Here is a 22,948-nt window from a genome sequence, read left to right on the forward strand (position 1 = left end):
GCTTACTTTTTTCTGCTCAAGACTCAGTGAGCTACTTCAGTCTGATGATTATACTTGTTTCCACTTTGGACAACTTCCAGCCATTACCATCTAAAATATTATTGTTACCCCATTCTGTCCTCATTTCTCTCCTTCTGGAATTCCTATTGGCTGCATGTTGGAACTCTTCTTTCTGTGTGCTGTGTCTCCTTCCTGTTTTCCATTTCTTTTTCTGTGCTTACTTGGATGATTCCCATGTATCTATCCCCTGGTGTACAAAATTCTTTCTTCAATTGCAACTAGTCAATCTGCAATCTGCAACCAGACCCACTCATTGGGTCTTTTATTACAGGTACTTTCTACTTTCCAATTCTAAAAATTCTAGCTATACATTTTCCAGGTTTGAGTTTTTAAAAAAATTTAAAAGTTTGAGTTATTTATTTATTTATTTATTTATTTATTTATTTATTTATTTTCATTATAGTTAATTTATTTTTTAATTATTATTTTTTAATTGGAGTTCAATTTGCCAACATATAGCATAACACCCAGTGCTCATCCCATCAAGTTTGAGTTTTTAAAAAATTTTAAAATATGATCTCTTATTCTTTCATATGGATTTTTATTCCTTCTTAATCACTTAAGTGATTTCAATTATTTTAATGTCACTTAGATTGTTGTAGAATTCTATAATAATCTCAAAGAGATTAAAAATTAATTGATTTGAGATAATTGAATTCTGGAAGTAATAATTCTGTTTTGAGAGGAAAATCTTCTGACAACCCTCTTGTATGACTTTGCCCCTTATGCAGATTAAAATGTTCTATTGTGGTTTTATCAAGAGCTAGGATTAATTTGTCTCCTTGCTGGTTTGCAAAACTGTCAGTCCTTAGAAATCATCTTTTTATTGTCTGTGGTGTAAATTCTGAATCTATGTGTACTTTAATTTCTCAGCACGGTGCTTGTACCATGCCTTTATGTAAATTCAGGCCCCACATCTAGGATTAGCCTGGCCCTGAGGTGCTGACTGTGTTCTGATGGTCCAAGACAGACACAGAGCTTACTGCCTAGTTTCTGAAGCCTAGGGGAAAAGTTCCTAACCCCTTTCATAGATGGCATGCTCTGAGGCTATGGATTTCTGCATGGTCCTCCCTGGCCAAACACCATATTCTCCCTTCCCTCAAAAGATTTAGAAACCCAAGCCACACCAGACTAATCTCCTGGAAATAAGTTACCCTTGATCTGCATGGTTTTGTGTCTTACCATGTTGGCCAGTTTTCCATCTTGCTGGAATGCAAGACATCTTGCCCTGCATAGATAAACATATGACAATAGCATGTGTTGCAGGGATAAGTACTCCTGAGAGCAGACCTGAGATTTAAGAAATAAAGCACAAAGGAATCCAAAGGAACCCCTAAGATGAGGTTAAAGAGAGGGCATCAAAGAGCAGTCAATTTAAATCAGAGCAGGAAGACAGAAGACACTGGGAGTGAGGTCTCCAGGAAAATAAGGAATCCATAGTTTATCCGATAGATTTGGTCGTATTATGAGATACTGTAGTTAGAGGCTATTGGTGAGTATGGTAGAGAGAAAAACTAAGTCCATGAACTACAATAATTGAGGCTGAGAGGAAAGCAATAATCCCAGTACACTTGGCATCACATGGACTGGGTGTCTGGTGAAGATAATGAGTTCATGAGACACCGTGATAACCTTATAGGTGGCCACAGGGACAGAGGACTTTTGTATGAAAGGAGTCTTCACCCACCTCAATAACTGGCAAGTGACAAATAAATGGTAAGCTGACAGATTAGGAAATAAAGAACTTTCGTAACTTCTTAAGAAATTACTAAATACCAGACAAATCCACTAATATGTTCTAAATGTATCTGTGAAAGGGGCCTTGGCTGTTGGGAAGTACTGTCAACATCACTATTGATGCTTAGCACTACAAACCTTTTGTGCAGTGTGTCTTATTTATTAGTTGTGACAAATGGACTATATCCTAAGATGTCAACAAGAGGAGAAATTGGATGAGGGGTAGATGGAAACTCTTTGTCCTGCCTTTGTAAATTTGCATAAATCTAAAACTGTTCTAAAGTAAAACATTTATTTATTTTTTTTAAAAAAGGCCAGGCTATGAGATGGGAGCAGGTGAGAGGCTGAGAGCAGTGACTACAGACACAGGTCTACCTTCCTGCACTCTGTCCTTGGGGATCTGGAAGGCAGAGCAGGGCTCTGGGAGAGACACTCCTGGCTCAAATCCAGGGCTGGCATGATCAAGCTCAGTCAGCCCTTGCACTACTCACTAGTTTTTGAGTATCCGATTTTATTTTTCTTCCTAAACAGAGTTATGATACCTATTTAGCTGGTTGTTGTGACAAATATTAGCAACAGTAACACACAGACTTACTGCTTTATGTGAGACACCATGTGGGCACTTGTCCCATCTCATTCCTTCTTTGCATTGCACCATAAAATATGTGCCATTATTATTTTTTTAATTTTTATTTATTTATGATAGTCACACACACACACAGAGAGAGAGAGAGAGAGAGAGAGAGGCAGAGACACAGGCAGAGGGAGAAGCAGGCTCCATGCACCAGGAGCCTGACGTGGGACTCGATCCCGGGTCTCCAGGATCGCGCCCTGGGCCAAAGGCAGGCACCAAACCGCTGCGCCACCCAGGGATCCCTGTGCCATTATTAATACTGTTTTCCCTAACAATGTATTATGTAAATTGTCAAGCATGTGGAGAAGTTAAAAGAACCTACATCAAACACCCATATATCTACCACATCAGTTGGTCATTAGTATTTTGCTCTACTTATTAGATGTCTGTTCATCAATCTGTACAACTCTCTATCCATCCATCAGTCTATCTTTTATGGGGTGCATTTCAATGTAAGTTGCAGATACTTCCTGCTAAACATGTCGGCATGTGAATCCTTCCTTGCGACCCTGGATATGAGGAGTTAGGGTTCGCTGAAGGTGAACTTCATCTTCCAAGATCACACAGCTGGTGAACAACAGCTTCCACCCCAGGACCATAACACGTGGTCATCAATGGAAACTACTACCATCATTCTTGATCTCTAGCCAAAAGTCCCGCTTCTTTCCTGAAGATAAGTGGAGGGTGGGAGGCAGAGATCAAAGATTTAAAAGCTAGGAGATGAACAGATCTTTTTCTTAAATACTCAAAGGGGTATACAAAAATTCTCAGGAGCACAAACAAATGTTTGGGCACTTTGGAATGATCAGCCGTGTCTGGGTGCAGGAAGGCCAATGTCACCCTCTGCACCTGGGGGCTCCCGCTGTGTGTGGGGTGCCTCCCTGACACATGCAGCAGCTGCTTTGGCCTGTGAAAATCTATCATGGTGCCAGTTTAGTGCCTTCCAGAGCTGGGGGTCCACCCAGTGATGTCTACAAAAGAGATCCCTAAAACTCGAATTTGTGTGCACAACAAACTTTCTTGTAATTGCTATACTATGGGGGACATGTCAGGTCTTTAGCTCTCCTCTTAAATATTCTCCTTCCAGTGCATTTCACAGAAAACCTTTTGTGCAATGTGCCATGTGCAATGTACAATAAGCAAAACACATTTGTTTTAAAAAGTCTTCCCACAGCAGGGCCACTAGATAACCAGGAATTAAATTGCTTTAATTATCTTAAGAAAAATTTATTTTAAAAAAAGGAAAAGTTTTTTTCTTAAGAAGTGACAGTAAAAACTAGCAAAGATTTAAGTAAAAAAGGGAAAAAACCCCACAGTGTTATTTATTAGACTGTAAAGTTGAGGAACATCTAAATGCTTTAAAAGGTGAGTAATTAAATAATTATGTTATTTCTCTACGGTGAGGTATTAGGTAACAATTATGCTCACTGAGCATTGCTAATTATATGAAAAAATGTTCACAATATCAGTTACAAAATGGTAGACTTTAGGACTTAGTTTTACTTATATATAGAATAATGCGTAGGAAAAGGGACTAGAAGGAACAGACTAAATTCTTAACTGTAGTTGTTTTTAAAGTTCCCCCCGTTGTTTTCATAGTTAATGCATCATCTAAGATTTCAGTGTGAACAGAAAGCAGGGGCCATTTTCTCCCAGACATGCTCAGGCCAACCTCTGTCATCTGTGAAGTGTGTGCATTTGAGAGGTGTTAGTGTGGGTCCTTGGAGGGGGGGCGATTCAGGTGTAGCGACCCCCAGTGTTCCTCCAGCACTGTGGATGCTAGGACGCAGCACAGAACCCAGTGCCCTGGGATGCCCCGGAGGCTCAGTGGTTGAGCATCTGCCTTCAGATCCCAGGGTCCCAGGGGATCGAGTCCCACATCAGGCTCCCCACAGGGAGTCTGCTTCTCCCTCTGCCTGTGTCTCTGCCTCTCTCTCTGTGCCTCTCAAGAATAATAAATAAGAATCTTAAAAAAAAAAAAAGAACCCAGTGCCCTGTTGTCTGAGCATCTGATCCAACTATACTCTTCTTTTTTTTATGTATATATTTTTTATTGGAGTTTGATCCAACTATACTCTTCTGACTCTGCTACATAGCACCTGCCTGGATCCTGGGGTGTGCCTCCCCTGGGGATGTGGGCCCCTTGCTGGCCATCTGGCAGCCCTCTCCTGAACCTGGTCACACTCTTCTTGGCCACCATTTACCTTGCAAAGACATACCTCTCCTGTCTCTACATTTCAGATGGTGGCGTGTGGCTCTGGTATAATCATGTGAGTGTCTCTGTCACTCTTGCCGTGAGAAGCACACCTTCCTCACCTTTGCTTCCTGGACCCCCTGTTCATCTTCCTGCACTGGCTTCCCCTGGAGAGAGGACACATATGTGAGGAGGAAAGCAGAGTGGCTTTCCAGGCCCATGTGGTCTGTTGATTCAGGACAAGGCCTTTAACCTTGGGCATTTGTGGGCTGTTGGGGGGATATTTCATAAATAACATAGTTTGTTCACTCTGTGCACTTGGAAGAGAAAAGAATACAGTCCCCGAGCTGAGAGTCATGGGAAGCCCAGGATTCTGGTTTCACATGTACTACGCCATTTATGTGCACAACTGCCTGGACTTTTTCTATGGGTTGGTTGGTTGGTTTTCAGTAGCAATCACATCTATATTCATCCAGGGGCACATCTACAAAACACACTAATTCTATTTTTACCTTTCACCATGTTGCTGTTATCAATAAAATTGTCATGTTTGTCAGTTTTTGTCCCTTTCTGTAAAAAATCCTATTTTGCATCTGCAGCAGAAAAACGAAGACTGGTGAAGAGGCTCCTGTGCTCCAGGGGGTGACCTCACCTTGCGTGCCAAGGTGAAGAGCTGTTCCGCAGCATCCTGGACCTTCTTCACCCACTGGGTATTTATTCCTTTCCCTGCAGCTCCTGTTCTTACCAAGATAGGGAGGGAGGGGTGTGTTACAAATAAGGTGTTGTCATGGCAACACGATGTCAAAGGGCCTTTGGCTCTGACTCCTGTGTCCTGTGAGGTGGAAGTGAGGTCAGCTTTTGCCTTCTGAGTCTTAGGGAGTCACCATCCCTGGAAGCCCTGCTCCTCCTGGCCCATAGTTGTATGCCAGGGGCCAGTTCGGGCTTCTGAGTCCAGGACCCAGCTCTTTGGCCAAGGCTTCACAGGGTGAACTGTGACCACACATCCACCAAGTTGGCCAGCACTGGAAAGTGGCATCCATCCCACTTTCTATGGGAACTAGCTTACTTGTCTCTGGGGTCTCTGTCACCATCTGTCCCTTTCAGCCTGTACTGTCACTGAGAGGCTCAGCTCCAATATGAGGTAGCAGTTCTGGGTTGTGCTGGTGGCTTTTCTTCTTTGCTTAGGGGACCTGTTTGCCTTCCTATTTTATGATCCTTGTGAGGTTATGAAATGTGATGTCTGTAGGGAGCACTCACTCTGACACTGGATAGGCAGGTAGTAGTCCTGGCTTGGCCATTAACCAGCTGTGGGCTTGGTCAAAGCATTTAACCTCACAGGGTCTCAGCGGGGTCTAAGATGTTTCCATGATGGCCCTGGATTATGTCCAGAGAGTTTTGATTGCAGAGTATCCACAGTAAGTGGAGACATTTTCTGGGAAATGGGATGGAGGAACTGCACAGTGAAGCAGGTAAATAGAGAATGTATCCAGCCTACTTGGTAGGTTAGAAAATGAAGCCTACCTGCCCTGTCTCTGTTCCTGCAGCCTTTCCTCCTGGTGAGACCTCTGCCTCTGGTGCTGGATCTCTGGATAGTGCTTGTTGGGGGAGCATTTGTTTTGCTCTTTCCTTGCTTGTTTTGTTTCTGGAACATCTGCCTTCTCCTGTCCTTAATTTGGAATTGAGGACTTTAATGACTTGGTATGTATCACATCGGGGGATATCAGCATTTGAGAAAGCTCTTCTCTGTGGCAAGAGGCTAGCAGAGCCCACATTTTTCTGGGTTTGTCCAGGTTAGTAAGAGGCTTCTGAAGATGATCTGATGGCCAGGTGGGACCTGAGGACATCCTCTCTGAACTCCGGGATTGTCACTGCAAGTCCACTTTCCCTCCCATCTTGACAGTGTCCTTACTTTTTTGCTGTGGAGAGACTGTTCACGTGAGGGACGGGGACAGGGGGCAGAGGAAGGGTCTTACGGAAAACATTGCTCTGAGTGGAAGGGATTTTCAGTGACCACATGAAATACACACATGCATAGTGCATTTTGTTGCTCAGTCTTCATTCACTGGCCTGTTCACTATGTATCTGGCACCTCTGCTGTGTGTGGTAGATCCTGTGGGTGCTGTGCCCTTACCCCTGGACCCCTCCTCAAGGCTAATACACCCTCTTTGACTGCAGGAAGAATGGGTTGCTGATGGCTCCCAGGGCACTGCCTGCAGCTGTAGGGAACCGCCTTACTTAAAGTTCCCCTTCTGTGGAAGGTTGGCCAATGCCTGGCAGCTGTAGAGGGGGACATTCTCAAGAGAGTTCCCTGTAGGACTGACCAAGATCAGGTTCCCTTACAACGCTACATTAAAATTGCTTTCAAAATATGTATGATGAAAAGAAGTTCATTGTTTTCCTCAATAATGGAAGGATCCTACTTCCAGTTTAGTCTTATATATCGGTAAATAGAGATATAAACTTTCACCATTTCTTTGTGTCTTCCTCAGTTTCTTTCAGAAGTGTTCTATAGTTTTTAGAGTATAGATCCTTTACCTCTTTGGTTAGGTTTATGCCTAGGTATCTTATGCTTTTGGGTGCAATTGTAAATGGGATTGACTTCTTAATTTCTCTTTCTTCAGTCTCATTGTTAGTGTATAGAAATGCCACTGACTTCTGGGCATTGATTTTGTATCCTGCCACACTGCCAAATTGCTGTACGAGTTCTAGCAATCTTGGGGTGGAGGCTTTTGGGTTTTCTATGTAGAGTATCATGTCATCGGTGAAGAGGGAGAGTTTGACTTCTTCTTTGCCAATTTGAATGCCTTTTATTTCTTTTTGTTGTCTGATTACTGAGGCTAGGACTTCCAGTACTATGTTGAATAGCAGTGGTGAGAGTGGACATCCCTGTCTTGTTCCTGATCTTAGGGGAAAGGGCTCCCAGTGCTTCCATGCTCATGGATTGGCAGAATTAATATTGTGAAAATGTCAATGTTACCCAGGGCAATTTACACGTTTAATGCAATCCCTATCAAAATACCATGGACTTTCTTCAGAGAGTTAGAACAAATCATCTTAAGATTTGTGTGGAATCAGAAAAGACCCCAAATAGCCAGGGGAATTTTAAATAAGAAAACCATAGCTGGGGGCATCACAATGTCGGATTTCAGGTTGTACTACAAAGCTGTGGTCATCAAGACAGTGTGGTACTGGCACAAAAACAGACACAGAGATCAATAGAACAGAATAGAGAACCCAGAAGTGGACCCTGAACTTTATGGTCAATTAATATTCGATAAAGGAGGAAAGACTATCCATTGGAAGAAAGACAGTCTCTTCAATAAATGGTGCTGGGAAAATTGGACATCCACATGCAGAAGAATGAAACTAGAGCACTCTCTTGCACCATACACAAAGATAAACTCAAAATGGATGAAAGATCTAAATGTGAGACAAGAGTCCATCAAAATCCTAGAGGAGAACACAGGCAACACCCTTTTTGAAGTCGGTCACAGTAACTTCTTGCAAGATACATCCACGAAGGCAAAAGAAACAAAAGCAAAAATGAACTATTGGGACTTCATCAAGATAAGAAGCTTTTGCACAGCAAAGGATACAGTCAACAAAACTAAAAGACAACCTACAGAATGGGAGAAGATTTTTGCAAAAGATGTATCAGATAAAGGGCTAGTATCCAAGATCTATAAAGAACTTCTTAAACTCAACACCCAAGAAACAAACAATCCAATCATGAAATGGGCAAAATACATGAACAGAAATCTCACAGAGGAAGACATAGACATGGCCAACACGCACATGAGAAAATGCTCCACATCACTTGCCATCAGGGAAATACAAATCCAAACCACAATGAGATCCCACCTCACACCAGTGAGAATGGGGAAAATTAACAAGGCAGGAAACAACAAATGTTGGAGAGGATGTGGAGAAAGGGGGACCCTCTTACACTGTTGGTGGGAATGTGAACTGGTGCAGCCACTCTGGAAAACTGTGTGGAGGTTCCTCAAAGAGTTAAAAATAGACCTGCCCTACAAGCCAGCAATTGCACTGCTGGGGATTTACCCCAAAGATTCAGATGCAGTGAGACGCTGGGACACCTGCACCCCGATGTTTCTAGCAGCAATGTCCACAATAGCCAAACTGTGGAAGGAGCCTCGGTGTCCTTGAAAGATGAATGGATAAAGAAGATGTGGTTTATGTATACAATGGAATATTCCTCAGCCATTAGAAATGACAAATACCCACCATTTGCTTCAACATGGATGGAACTGTAGGGTATTATGCTGAGTGAAATAAGTCAATCGGAGAAGGACAAACATTGTATGTTCTCATTCATTTCGCGAATATAAATAATAGTGAAAGGGAATAGAAGGGAAGGGAGAAGAAATGTGTGGGAAATATCATAAAGGGAGACAGAACATAAAGACTCCTAACTCTGGGAAACGAACTAGGGGTGATGGAAGGGGAGGAGGGCGGGGGGTGGGGGTGAATGGGTGACGGGCACTGAGGGGGGCACTTGACGGGATGAGCACTGGGTGTTATTCTGTATGTTGGCAAATTGAACAGCAATAAAAAATAAATTTATTAAAAAAAAGAAAAAAATAAATAAACTTTCACCAAAGGCTCATGCAACTGAAACTTTTTTCATAATCTTCCCCTCGCAAAAACAAAACAAAACAAAACAAAACAAAACAAAACAAAACAAAACAAAACAGAAAGAGGAGATGCACAGTGGTGGAAGACAGTTGAATACATTACCATTATCTTCCTGTAGATTTTTGCATGGATGTTAAAAAGAGTAATATGGGTTTAGTAATAAACTTTTAGTGTCGGGTAAGTGTTGTGAGAGAAAACACCGAGATGCAGTAAGTGTGTCAAATCTTGCCTAATTTGAAATAAATGATAGGACCCTCATACAGGTAGGTGTGCTTGGTGCCAAAGTGCGTAGATGGGCACATTACAAATGGCTGAAGATAGAGGGGCTATGGTGGGCAACTGAGATGGTTAACACAGATGCCTGGTGAGGGAATTAGTGTGGGGACCCAAAGATCACATGAAAAAATAAGGAATATATGTAAATAATTGCATTGGTTCAATTTTCCAAAAATTATGTATGCTTTTTAAATAAATAAAGAAAGAAAATAGAGGCTATAAAAAGGCATTCCATTGGCATCCTCATCAAGATGTTTTTCTAATTTAGAAACACAAATATTTAACAGGAGGCAGGAGTGCTGGGGGAAAGACGATGCAGCCCCCAGAAGATACAACGTTGTCCATTTAGGAAAATGGGCAATGCCCACCAGCATCTCCAACTAGCCTTTGTCATGCCCATCACTTCCATTCTTCAGCAGCTCAGCTGGGAAAAACTATCAAAGACTACCAGGGAAGACTACCAGTCAGGAAAGTGGAAAGTTACAAAACCAGTGAATGATAAGAGAATGGTGCCTTAGTAGTAGGTTCTGTGAAGAAAACGCAGGACGTGAGTGTAGAAGTAAAATGTGAGCTAAGCAATGGCAGGATGACTGGGCTCTTCTATACAACTTTCTCCTTTTCTGCCCTCACGAGGGAATAAAATACACTCAATTCCACATGAGTTTATAATTCACCAATGTGAAAGAAGCCCAGCATGGAACCAGTGGCCCTCTTCACTACTTTTCTTCCCACATCCTGGAGGGCTTTCTACTGGTGGGGGTGGGCAGTAGGAAGCCCATGTTTTCCTCCCATCTGAGAAAAACAAGAGACTATGGAGTCATGAAGCCAGGGTGCCCTTGGGGCTGCTCTGTAGGAGATGTTCATTCAGATGGAATCTGTGAGATGCCAGTACAGCCTTCTGCTTTCTGCTAGGTTGTGGTGAGATGCTCAATAATCCGCCTACATCAGAGATGCTCTCTGAGTTTCCTTCCAATAAATACAGAGAGATCTCAGGACTTCTCTGTATGACAAACACCATCATTAATAAGTCTGCTGGGAGAAAATGTGATAAAGCTAATGGCCAACAGGCTAATAGCTATAATATGAAAAGAGTGTCTGCAAATAAATAAAATATAAAAACTCAATAAAACATAGGTAAGCATATGAACTAGCAATTCATAGAGGAAATGATTAAAACAGCAAAGATGTTTAACATTGTAGTAACTGATGAAATGCAAGTTGAAAAATGGTAAGATCTCTATTTTTATCTATCAGATGAGTGAAAACTGAACCTTGAACCCAGATGGGGAAGATAGCAGTCAAATCTTCTTAGTGGATAAAAATTGGCATAGACTCCTGGAGGTCAACTTACAGTATCTATTAGGTTTACATGTGCGTAATCTTTGATTCAACAGGATTTCACTTGTGGGTGTGCTTGCAAAAGAAGAAATTGAAACGCGTTGTAAGCTTATTTTTAGGGAAATGATTAGACCGTGCACATTCATATACAAGAACACCACAGAATCACTAGAAACACTGTTGCTTATCTCTACATATTGATAGCAAAAGTATTTACCTTATGTGGAAAAAACAAGTTGCAATGCTTGTCAGTCCTCTTTTATTTGTAAACCCAAACTGCATGCATGCTTACTATGAGCATAATGAGTACAAAGAGGTCCCCTTGGGGCGGCTTTGAGGAAGGGGCATGGAGAGGGAGATTCACTTTTATCCTTGCTCCTCTATTCACCTCCTCTTTGTGTTTACCGTAGGAGTGTGTTAGTCAGGTGTGATGACTGAATGGTGTCATATACTCATGGGCCTCCCTAATACTTAAAGGAAAATGAGGCAAAGAGTGGAAGGTTCTGGGGACTTAAAGAAGCGAGATCCGGAAAGTACCAGGTGACAGTGTGATGATGTGAGCCCTCTACCATGTCCCAAAACAGGGCATCTGGTGCAGGATATAAACCAGTCAGCTCCCTCTTCTCATTTCCTGCTGGTGAAATGGGGAAAGCAGAAGAATGCCACTCGAAGGCTCATTGACAACTCGAACTTTGGTTTTTACTTTTGTCATAAAGTTTCTTTTTTATTTTTTTTATTTTTAAAATTTTAAAAAAATTTTTATTTATTTATGATAGTCACAGAGAGAGAGAGAGAGAGAGAGAGAGGCAGAGACATAGGCAGAGGGAGAAGCAGACTCCATGCACCGGGAGCCTGATGTGGGATTCGATCCCGGGTCTCCAGGATCATGCCCTGGGCCAAAGGCAGGCGCTAAACCGCTGCGCCACCCAGGGATCCCTAAAGTTTCTTTTTTTACACTTCTGGGCAGTATCTTCAGCAAGAAAGGAAAAAAAATAACATTACTTCCCCTCACCATATAAATAATAAAACTGACTGTGAAAACTCATTTCTCCGACTCAATACTGAATTGAGTCCCAACCATGTACTGCTCCCAAGCCATGGGAGCAGATGACAGGACACCTGAGCATGGGAGCCCACTCCATCTCAGGTAGCCTAGAAGTGAGAGCAGAGAACCACATCCTGCATGATAGGGCTTTGACAGGAGCCTGTGCAGATCACCAGGAGCAGGTGTTGGGGACACCTGAATCAGATGGGGTAGAGGAGGTCAGAAGGCTGCCTGCAGGAGATTCTCTCTGAAACGAGTCCCACCATTCTCATAAGGGCCAACCTGGGGATGAAGGAGAGAAGGAATTCCAGAAGATAACCCAGCAAGAAAGTCTGGAGGTGAGGGGAAGTTTGGCTGGCCTGACATCTAGCTGAGAAATGTCAGGGTAGGGTGCAAAGGGAATGCCAAGGGGTGATGTTGGGGAGGAAGGCAGATGCCAGTGATCCCATATTTGCATTTAAGGCTGTAACACCTGCTCTGTAAATTGGCAGGGGAAAGGTATTCTTGGTCTAGGGATGATCTTTGATCAGCGTGAGACAATTTCTGGACCTGCCTACTCACCAAGTATTTATAATGGCAGTAAACTTGCCACGGGTTACCAAACCACATTGTATCTATATTAAACACAATTCTTTCATCACTTCTGAGTGTCCTAGGGAGACAAGGACCAGAACAGAGCATGAGAGCCACTGGAAATGATGGAAAGATTACTCTGTGCAACAGAAGCTGACAGTAAATTTATTGGCCAAGAAAAAATAAACATCACATCATCCATGACAGTATGCTCCAGGGCTTTTGAAATGCAATGGTTTCTTTCACATTGTTTTAGCTTCTCACAGATTTATTCCAGCAGGGAGGAAACTGGTTATGAGACCTTGTCTCTAGAAGCCTGTGAGGTTCTCCCACTCCTCTCTCCTTTCTCAGTGCTCAGCTCCAGGAGACTGGCTTCCTCATAAAGGCACAACTCTTTGCTGCTCTCTTCCCCAAAACACTCACAAAATACCTGACAGTTTCCTGCTGCTTTTCCTGGCTCACCATAGCCAAATTACCCACTTGGTAGCTGGACTTTCAACAGAAGAGGAGGGGCCAGGGTCCCTGGACAGTTTTGATTAAAATCTCATTGAAATGATGCAATTAGCATTCTGTATATTTTCACTGGGGTTGTGGTGCTGTAATTAAATTAGGTGCTAAGTCTAGGTGGCAAGAATTCCATATGACTGGAAAGGTTTAAAATGAACTGATTTCTGAGCTCCTCACTGCCCAACCTCCTTCACCCCATGGCCAGCAGCCTGCACTTCAGCGGTATGTTTGGAGAATGAAGAACCATTCTGGTCTTGTCTGAGGGCAGAGAACATGACCAAAGGGACATATGAGGCAGACAGTGGTGACCTTTTGCCCACAATTTTCCAGAATCTTGGTTGGTGTAACTACCAGAAATCTAAACTGTCTTCCAAATTTTGGGTCCCTGGTTCCAGAAACCATCAACACTGCAAGTCCACTACCAAAACAAAAGTCAGGTAATGGTAGAAACAGCCAAGGAAGTTTATGTATGACCATTCTTTAAACGGTCATTGAAAAAAGGACTGGCTTAACAGGGTATGGTTTTGCATATTATCTACAGAGAGAGGTGCTGGAGGCAAGGGGAGTCAGTCATTAGGCTCTTTTCTGCAATTTTTATTTGTTTGTTTCCAGGTGAGACACTTAACGGTCCAGACATGCCAACAGATCTTACATCATGAAATTATGCTTTGAAATCCTTTCCAGTGTATTCCTGACAAACTAATATTATTTCACCGCATCCATAATGTAAAAAAGTCCCTCCTTTCTTTTTTCATATGTATACATTTTTACTGGAGTTAAATTTGCCAACATATAGTATAACACCCAGTGCTCATCCTGTCAAGTGCCCCCCTCAGTGCCCATCACCCAGTTACCCAATCCCCCCGTCCACCTCCCCTTCTACTACCTCTTGTTTGTTTCCCAGAGTTAGGAGTCTCTCATGTTCTGTAACCCTCTCTGATATTTCCCACTCATTTTCTCTCCTTCCACTATAATCCCTTTCACTATTTTTTATATTCCCTGTATGAGTGAAACCATATAATGATTGTCCTTCTCTGATTCACTTACTTCACTCAGCCTAATACCCTCCAGTTCCAACCATGTTGAAGCAAATAGTGGGTACTCATCCTTTCTGATGGCTGAGTAATATTTCATTGCATATACAGGTCACTTCTTTATCCAGTCATCTGGACACCGAGGCGCCTTCTACAGTTTGGCTATTGTGGACATTCCTGCTAGAAACATCGGGGTGCAGGAGTCCCGGCGTTTCATTGCATCTGCATCTTTGGGGTAAATCCCCAGCAGTGCAATTGCTGGGTCGTAGGGCAGGTCTATTTTTAACTCTTTGAGGAACCTCCACACAGTTTTCCAGAGTGACTGCACCAGTTCACATTCCCACCGACAGTGTAAGAGGGCTCCCCTTTCTCCACATCCTCTCCAACATTGGTTGTTTCCTGTCTTGTTCATTTTCCCCATTCTCACTGGTGTGAGGTGGGATCTCATTGTGGTTTTGATTTGTATTTCCTTGATGGCAATGATGCAGAGCATTTTCTCATGTGCTTGTTGGCCATGTGTAGGTCTCCTTTGGCGAAATGTCTGTTCATGTATTTTGCCCATTTCATGATTGGATTGTTTGTTTCTTTGCTGTTGAGTGGTTTTTTTTTAAGATTTTATTTATTTATTTATTTATTTATTTATTTATTTATTTATTTATTTATTTATGAGAGACACAGAGAAAGACAGAAAGAGGCAGAGACACAGGCAGAGGGAGAAGCAGGCTCCATTCAGGGAGCCCCAAGTGGGACTCAATCCCGGGTCTCCAGGATCACGCCCTGAGCTGAAGGTGGCACTAAACTGCTGAGCCACCCAGGCTGCCCTGCTGTTGAGTTTAATAAGTTCTTTATAGAATTTGGAAACTAGCCCTTTATCTGATATGTCATTTGCAAATATCTTCTCCCATTCTATGGGTTGTCTTTTAGTTTTTTTTGACTTTTTTTTTTTACTGTGCAGAAGTTCTTATCTTGATGAAGTCCCAATAGTTCATTTTTGTTTTTATTTCCCTTCCCTGCATAGATGTATCTTGTAAGAAGTTGCTGTGGCCAAGTTCATAAAGGGTGTTGCCTGTGCTCTCCTCTAGGATTTTGATAGATTCTTGTCTCACATTTAGATCTTTCATCCATTTTGAATTTATCTTTATGGTGTAAGAGAATGGTCCAGTTTCATTCTTCTGCATGTGGATGTCCAATTCTCCCAGCACCATTTATTTAAGAGACTGTCCTTTTTCCAGTGGATAGTCTTGCCTTCTTTGTCAAATATTAGTTGACCATAGAGTTGAGGGCCCATTTCTGGGTTCAAATATTTTCTTTCTTTGAAAATAAAAGTTTTGGGAAATGCTTTCCAGAATGAGGAATGTTGTGTTGGAGGCTGAGTCCTGGGGAACTGTGGCCAATGGTGCTGTTTTCTTGATAAGACAATAAGACTACTGTGGCTTTGGGTGTGGGGCAGCTCTGGCTGTCAAGGCCTTTCATGGCCCTCCATGACCTTCTGCTGTCCTTCCACCCTCTGTAGCTCTCACAGCCATCCAGGGTGACTTCTGCTCTGCACCAGAGCCACTGAGCTGTGGCTGACATCATGGTGTGGTTTCAGCCTAACCTGGGCCCACAGCCTGGGCATTCAAGAGCCTGTTTTCTGATTTCCTCCACTGTCAATTAAAAGCCACCTGCACCATAGGCTCTGCCAGGTGTGCCAGTCCTGTGCCAGCACTTCCACAGCTTCCCTTGTACTTCACAGATAGGTAGAGGCTCACCAGGTGAGACTTTTAGGGGAAGTACTGAATTCTCAACATTATCCTAGAGACAGTAATGCCCTGTAGATGACGCAGGAATCTGTGACCTCACTAGTTAAAAATCTTTCCTACTTCATATTAGTGGCATAGCTAGTAAGTCTTTTGGGACCCTGTCATTGTTGGATCTGGCTATCCTCTAATCTTTATAGTGTTATTTTTGTCACACTTGACAGCTTTTTCCTTAATTTTTATTTGTGTGGTATTAACATTGCTGCAATTGAATGCTTCAGAACCACCTACATCCTAGAAAGGAACTCCGTGACTCAGGGATTCTTCTAGAAAAGCAATGGAAGGGAGGTAGACCTCAGAGAATGGGTGGCCCAGAGTGGTTAACAACCAAGGTGCTGACGGATGAAGCCAGTGCCAACTCTGAAGGGTGGAGTACAAGAGCTTCCAGGAACCGGTGTCTCAGGAGCGTGGGCACTGCTGCATGTAGCCCAAGAAGGGATCCTGCTGTCTTTGAAACAGAAAGGCTCAGCAATCCCAAATAAACTGACCTGCTTGGTGAGCCTCTCTCTGATCATGGGGGCTTTAGGTCAGGCCTCTGGATGATCATGGACCACCAGGTTGTTCCCAGTTTGGGTCTATGATGCATGAAGCTGCTAAGAGCAATCTTGTACAGGTCTTTCTGTGAGTCCTTGGGTCCATTTCTCTAGGGAAAATATCTGGTTGTGAAATATGGAGATTGATGTTTACATTTATAAGAAAATGTCAGAACATTTTCCATAGTGGTTGTAGCACTTACACTCCTGCCAGCAGTGGGTTTGGATCCCAGGGATCCACATCCTCACCCGTGATGTGATGTCAGCATTTAAATGTTAACCATTCCACTATGTGTGCAATGGTGGTTTTCATTTGTACTCCTCTGATGATAAGTAATGATGAGCACCTTCTCCTGTGCTACTTGGTCCTTCACATATTCTCCTCTGTGAATGAACTATAAAGGTCTCTATTGTTTTATCACTGAGTTGTCAGCATTCTGTCTATAGTTTCCATATTACTGTTTTTACATAGGCATCATCACTGCCAGCAGCATCTCCCATTTCATGGATGAGTACAATGAGGCATAGAGAAGTGAAGTATTCATACAACTGGTCCATGTGGCACTGGGCTTGTGATCCAGCTTATGACTGTGTGACTGTGCATGGCCCATCCTGACCACACAGCAGAATGTCTGGTGTGGAGCCAGGCAGAGGGATGGGTGTCCCTGAGCAGTTGCATTTTCTACCTTGGCTCCTGATGCTATGTCAGCTCCTGGAAGCTGCCTGTGCTCTTCACAGTCATCCACCTCCCCGGACATGGTGAGCTTCTTTTCTGTGGCATGGTTATACACTGTGGACTCTAGAAAGTTCTGGAACACTGGAGGAGCTAGGGTGCATGTCTTTTCTTTCTGCCTGATTTCTTCCTCCTCCCTACCTCCTTTCCTCTCCTTCCTATCCCTGTCTTTCTCTTTGGTACACTGTTATTTTAAAACTGCTATCACTCTTTGAAAAGCCCTGACATCAAAGGCATTGTTTTTGACTCCTGCCTAAGAACTTGGACATGGGACCTGTCTTCATCCCAGGACATGGCTCAGAAGTCTCGCCAAGGCAAGTAGCAGGCACCATCCATGGAATTTTAGAGAAATGCTTCCCTTGCTCTGGGGAGGTCTTTTAGGTTTTGGTGGGGAGATTTGTACCCATAGGTAAGTAACAAAGTGAGTCCTTGCCTACCCTGCCTTCAGAGTGGCTCACACGGAACAGGCTGGAACCCTTTTATCTCATCTAAGGGCAGTGTGCAGCTTCTCATCCAAATGTCTACTGCCGGGGCAGCCTGGGTGGCTCAGAGGTTTAGCACCTGCCTTTAGCCCAGGGCGTGATCCTGGGGACCCAGGATCGAGTCCCACATTAGGCTCCCTGCATGGGGCCTGTTTCTCCCTTTGCCTGTATCTCTGCCTCTCTCTCTCTCTCTGTGTGTGTGTGTCTCATGAATAAATCAAATCTTTTAAAAAAACAACAAAAGAAAAAAACAAATGTCTACTGACACCACAGCTCAAACACTGCTTTCATTCTGCCCCAACTGGGCCCTTTACGCGACATTCGATGAGGACAGATACAGAGCATGGTGGTGGGCACAGCTCTGTCCCTCAGGGTCCTATTAAATCTCTAAATCCCATCGTTGTTTTCTGAGTAATTGCAGAGGTTTCCTCACCAACCTGATTGGAGCTGTATTTCTAAGGAGTATTTCTATCTCCCTTTGGTATATGTACTGGCTCTATTTTAGGGAGGATGTTGGCCTTTGTGTGTAATGTCAGTCCAGCAGGTTCCTATGGGTCATTGCCAGCGTCCAAAGCTCTCTGAGAAGGAACAGCAGAGGCAGGGCAGAGCAGATGTTGTGTCAGAGCACCTCTGGTCATGTGGCCTTGGGCAGTCACTGATAGCATCTGCTGGGATCTTCTTCCATATGATGGTTGTGGGCTCCACTTCACTCCCCAAGGGCTCTTCCAGCCAGTGTGTGAGTGGTTCTGGCTGGAGCAGGTCCCCAAGCTACAGAGCAGTGCTCCCTTGCTCACAATGACTACTACCCTCAGAAAATCACCATCCTTTATCTTTAGGGTCTAGATCTTGCAGTCCACATGGGGACTTTGAAGAGTGTACAGTATGTGCTTGACTTGTTTCCTGCCTGAGCTCTGACCGCTGAGGCTGGCTTTCACTTTTGGCTGGGATGACCAAGGGAAGACTGGAAATTCAGCTTCATAGAAATCTCAGTGAGCCATAGAGAGCCTTCTTTACTTGGAAATCTTTTCAACCTTTCCGCTATAAAGCAATGAGCCGTGGAGTGAGGTAGCCCCAAATGATGGCTCATATATTAATACACAAATATCAGGGTGCTAATTTTTCTGCTTTTTCTTTTTTATCCAAAGATTTTTTACATGCTGAGGACAGCCCAGTGGAGAGTTGTGCTGAGAGTTTGCCCGCTGGCCTCTATATGCAGTTTTCTTGTTCTTGGTTGGCGACCACCCCCTCTCATCTAAGTGCCCTAAATACAAATGATTAAAAATGATTTCACATCCACATTGTACACCCACGACATGAATAAAAGATCTGAAGATACTGCCACAGCCACGAGCAGGTACTCTTCAATTTTTAATCACCAACTTTGCTCTTGGGACCCCAGAGACCCTGTGCTAAGCAACTGTGAACACTTTATTCCATAATGCAATGTTTATACACATCTGGGTGAGGAGGTCTTGCTCATAGGAAGTCCTGAGAAGGTGTTCCCTTCATGGTTCCTTTGCCCCTGTGCTCAGTATGGGGGTGAGACCATAGAATAAAACACAAGTTCACAAAGGGCTTCCTTTTTAGTTTGGCAGCAAAGCATTTTGCTGAGAATGGATTATTTCTCATTTCCAAGGCTAGTGATAAAAATCAACTCTAATCACTGGAATTTGGGAGACTTCATATTTTTAACTAGTGAAGATTCACTAAGAGAAAAGCTCCTGAAGAGCAGGAAACATCACTTTGCTCAAAGGACACAGGAATGTTGGAGACACAGGAAGTAGTAGTTTGGGCATTTCTATTACACAGGAAGTCCCCAGCCCAGGCCCCATTCCAGCCCCTGTCCCCAGCCACATAAAGATTGCCAGGAGTGGGACCTAGGCATCAGTACATTTTCTAGTTTCTCAGGTGGTTCCAACATGCAGCCAGGCCTGAGAATCGTGGCTTTTGTAGCGGTAGGGCAATTCAAGTTCTCTATCCATCCTTCAGTTAGTTTTAGCAGTTTGTTTTCAAGGAATTGGTCCCTTTCATCTAAGTTATTGAATTTATGAGCATAAAGTGGCCCACCATTGGTTGAATTCTCTTGTTCTCCAAGGCATCAGTAGTAGCAGCTGTTTTTCACTCTTGATACAGATCATTTGCTTTCTCTCTCTCACTCTATTTTATTGGTTAGTTAGGATACAGCTTTATTAATTTTATCAATCTTTTAAAATTGTACTGGTTTTTCTTTTCAAATCCTTTCAAAGAAGTGACTTTTAATTTTGTTGATTTTTTCCTACTGTTTGCCTGTTTTCAATGTTATTTTTCTCTTCTCTAATTTTAATTATATTCTTCATTCTTTTTGCCTTAATTCATTCTTATTTCTTGAATTTTCTAAGGTCAAAGTTTAGGTTATGAATTTTAGATCTATTTTCTTTGCTTATATAAGCATTTAATGCTATAAATTTCCCTTCTAAGCACTACTTTAACTACAGCCCACAGATTTTGTTAAGTTCTATTTTCATTTCTATTTAGTCAGAATCTTTTAAGATTTTTCTTGAAACTTCTTCTTTGACCCATGGGTTCTTGAGAAGTGTATATTTTTAAGTTCTAAACATCTGGGAAATCCCTAGCTATCTTTCTCTTCTTGGTTTCTATCTTGGTTTCTGGGTGGTCTAGGATGTACTTTGAATTTTTTGTATTCTTCAAAAATTTTGAAGAGTTGTTCTGTGGCCCAGAATGTGGTCTATCTTATTGAATGCTCTTGTGCCCTTGAGAGCAGGTACATTCTGCTTTTGTTGGATGGGGTGTTCTTTTAATGTCACTTGGGTGAGGTTGGTTGATAGTGTTCAGGTCATCTTTGTCTTTACTGATCTTCTGTCTGGTGGGTCTATCAAGTAATGACAATGGTGCTGAAGTCTTCTACTGTAATTGTATCCAATTCTCCTTTCAGTTCTAACAATTTTGCCTCAGATCTTCGCTCTGTGCTTAAGTGCACACATATTTAGGGTTGTGATACTTTCCTGGAGAGTTGACCCTTTTATCATTAAGCAATGTATCTCTTTATCCCTGAAAATCTTCCTTGTTCTGAAGTAAACCTTGTCTGAAACTCATACAGATATTTCTGCTTTATCTTGATTTGTGTTAGGATAGTATGTTTTAATTTTAACATTTATTTTAATATATCTGGGTCTTTACATTTATGGTAGGTTTCTTTAAATACAGACCATACATACTTTATACTATAGATAGCATATCGTTGGGTCTCTCTTTTTTTAACAAGTCTGACAATCTCTGTTTTTCAACTGGTGTGTTTAAACCACTCATATCTAAGTGATCAGTAATATAATTGGATTATAGCTGCTATTTTGCATATTTATTGTATCTGTTGATTCTGTTTTCCTCTTTGTATTTAGCCTTCGTGATTTTAATGGACCATTTTATAAGATTCCATTTGATATCCTCCTGACTTATGATTTACACTCAGAAGTCCTAGTCTCAGCAATCAGACAACAAAAAGAAATAAAATGCATTCAAATTGGAAAAGAAGTCAAACTCTCCCTCTTCAAAGATGACATGATACTGTATATAGAAAACCCAAAAGACTCCACCTTAAGATTGCTAGAGCTCATACAGCAATTCAGCAAAGTGGTAGGATACAAAATCAATGCACAGAAATCAGCTGCATTTCTATACACTAACATTGAGACTGGAGAAAGAGAAATTAAGGAGTCAATCCCATTTATAATTGCACTAAAAACCATAAGATACCTAGAAATAAACCTAACCAAAGAGGTAAAGAATCTATACTCTAAAAACCACAGGACAATTGTGAAAGAAATTGAGGAAGATGTAAAGAGACGGAAAAACATTCCATGCTCATGGATTGTAAAATAAATATTGTGAAAATGTCTATGCTACTCAGGGAAATTGACACATTCAATGCAATCCTTATCAAAATACCATGAGCTTTCTTCACAGAGTTGGAACAAATAATCTTAAGACTTGTATGGAACCAGGAAAGACTGCGAATAGCCAGAGGAATGTTGAAAAAGAAAACCAAAGCTGGGGGCATCACAGTGCCTGACTTCAAGCTGTATTACAAAGCTGTGATCATCAAGACAGTGTGTTACTGGCACAAAAACAGACACACAGATCAATGGAACAGAATAGAGAACCCAGAAATGGGCCCTCAACTCTATGGTCAACTCATCTTTGACAAAGCAGGCAAGAATATCCAATGGAAAAAGGACAGTCTCTTCAATAAATGGCGCTGGGAACAATTGGACATCCATATACAGAAGAATGAAACTGAACCAATTTCTTACACCATACACAAAGGTAAACTCAAAATGGTTGAAAGACCTAAATGTGAGAACAAGAATCCATTAAAATCCTAGAGGAGAGCACAGGCAACACTCTTTTTGAACTTGGCCACAGTAACTTCTCGCAGGACACATCTATGAAGGCAAAGGAAACAAAAGCAAAAATGAACTATTGGGACCTTATCAAGATAAAAAGCTTCTGCACAGCAAAAGAAACAGTCAACAAAACTAAAAGACAACCTACAGAATGGGAGAATATATGTACAAATGACATATCAGATAAAGGACTAGTATCCAAGATCTATAAAGATCTTATTAAACTCAACACCCAAGAAACAAACAATCCAGTCATGAAATGGGCAGAAGACATTAACAGACATTTCTCCAAAGAAGATCTACATGTGGCCAACAAGCACATGAGAAAATGCTCCGCACACCTTGCCATCAGGGAAATACAAATCAAAACCACAATGAGATACCACCTCACACCTCAGTGAGTATGGTGAAAATTAACAAGAGAGGAAATAACAAATGTTGGAGAGAATGTGGAGAAAGGTGAACCCTCTTGCACTGTTGGTGGGAATGTGGACTGGTACAACTACTCTGGAAAATAGTGTGGAGGTTCCTCAAGAAGGTAAAAATAGAGCTACCCTATGACCCAGCAATTGTACTACTCAGTATTTACGCCAAAGGTACAGATGTAATGAAACACCAGGACACCTACACCCCAATGTTCATAGCAGCAATGTCCACAATAGCCAACTATGGAAGGAGCCACGATGTCCTTTGACAGACAAATGGATAAAGAAGATGTGATCTATATACACAATGGAACATTACGCAGCCATCAGAAAAGATGAATACCCACCATTTGCTTCGACTTGCATGGAACTGGAGGGTATTATGTTGAGTGAAGTAAGTTAATTGGAGAAGGACAATCATCATATGGTTTCACTCATACAGGGAATATAACAAATACTGAAAGGAATTATAATACAGGGAATATAACAAATACTGAAAGGAATTATAAGGGAAAGGAGTGA

General features: G+C 42.2%; 2 protein-coding genes across 9 annotated transcripts in view; one reads left to right on the plus strand and one right to left on the minus strand.

Annotated features, from left to right (window-relative positions):
- The window catches only part of LOC144294232 (uncharacterized), a 398,687-nt gene that overhangs the window by 230,991 nt on the left and 144,748 nt on the right, over positions 1-22,948 (plus strand). The window lies entirely within an intron of this gene.
- Positions 1-22,948, minus strand: part of SYNDIG1 (synapse differentiation inducing 1) — a 188,806-nt gene that overhangs the window by 16,732 nt on the left and 149,126 nt on the right. The window contains exon 4 of one of the 7 annotated variants that reach the window (XM_077866054.1): positions 12,145-12,222. The exons of the other annotated variants lie outside the window; for them this stretch is intronic. Within the exon in view, the coding sequence (XP_077722180.1) occupies positions 12,160-12,222 (63 nt within the window). The 3' untranslated portion in view covers positions 12,145-12,159. Of the gene's footprint in view, positions 1-12,144; positions 12,223-22,948 lie in introns of those variants that run through there. 7 annotated transcript variants of the gene reach the window in all.

Source organism: Canis aureus, chromosome 22 (assembly GCF_053574225.1).
Source record: "Canis aureus isolate CA01 chromosome 22, VMU_Caureus_v.1.0, whole genome shotgun sequence".
In the NCBI taxonomy this organism is placed as follows: domain Eukaryota; kingdom Metazoa; phylum Chordata; class Mammalia; order Carnivora; family Canidae; genus Canis; species Canis aureus.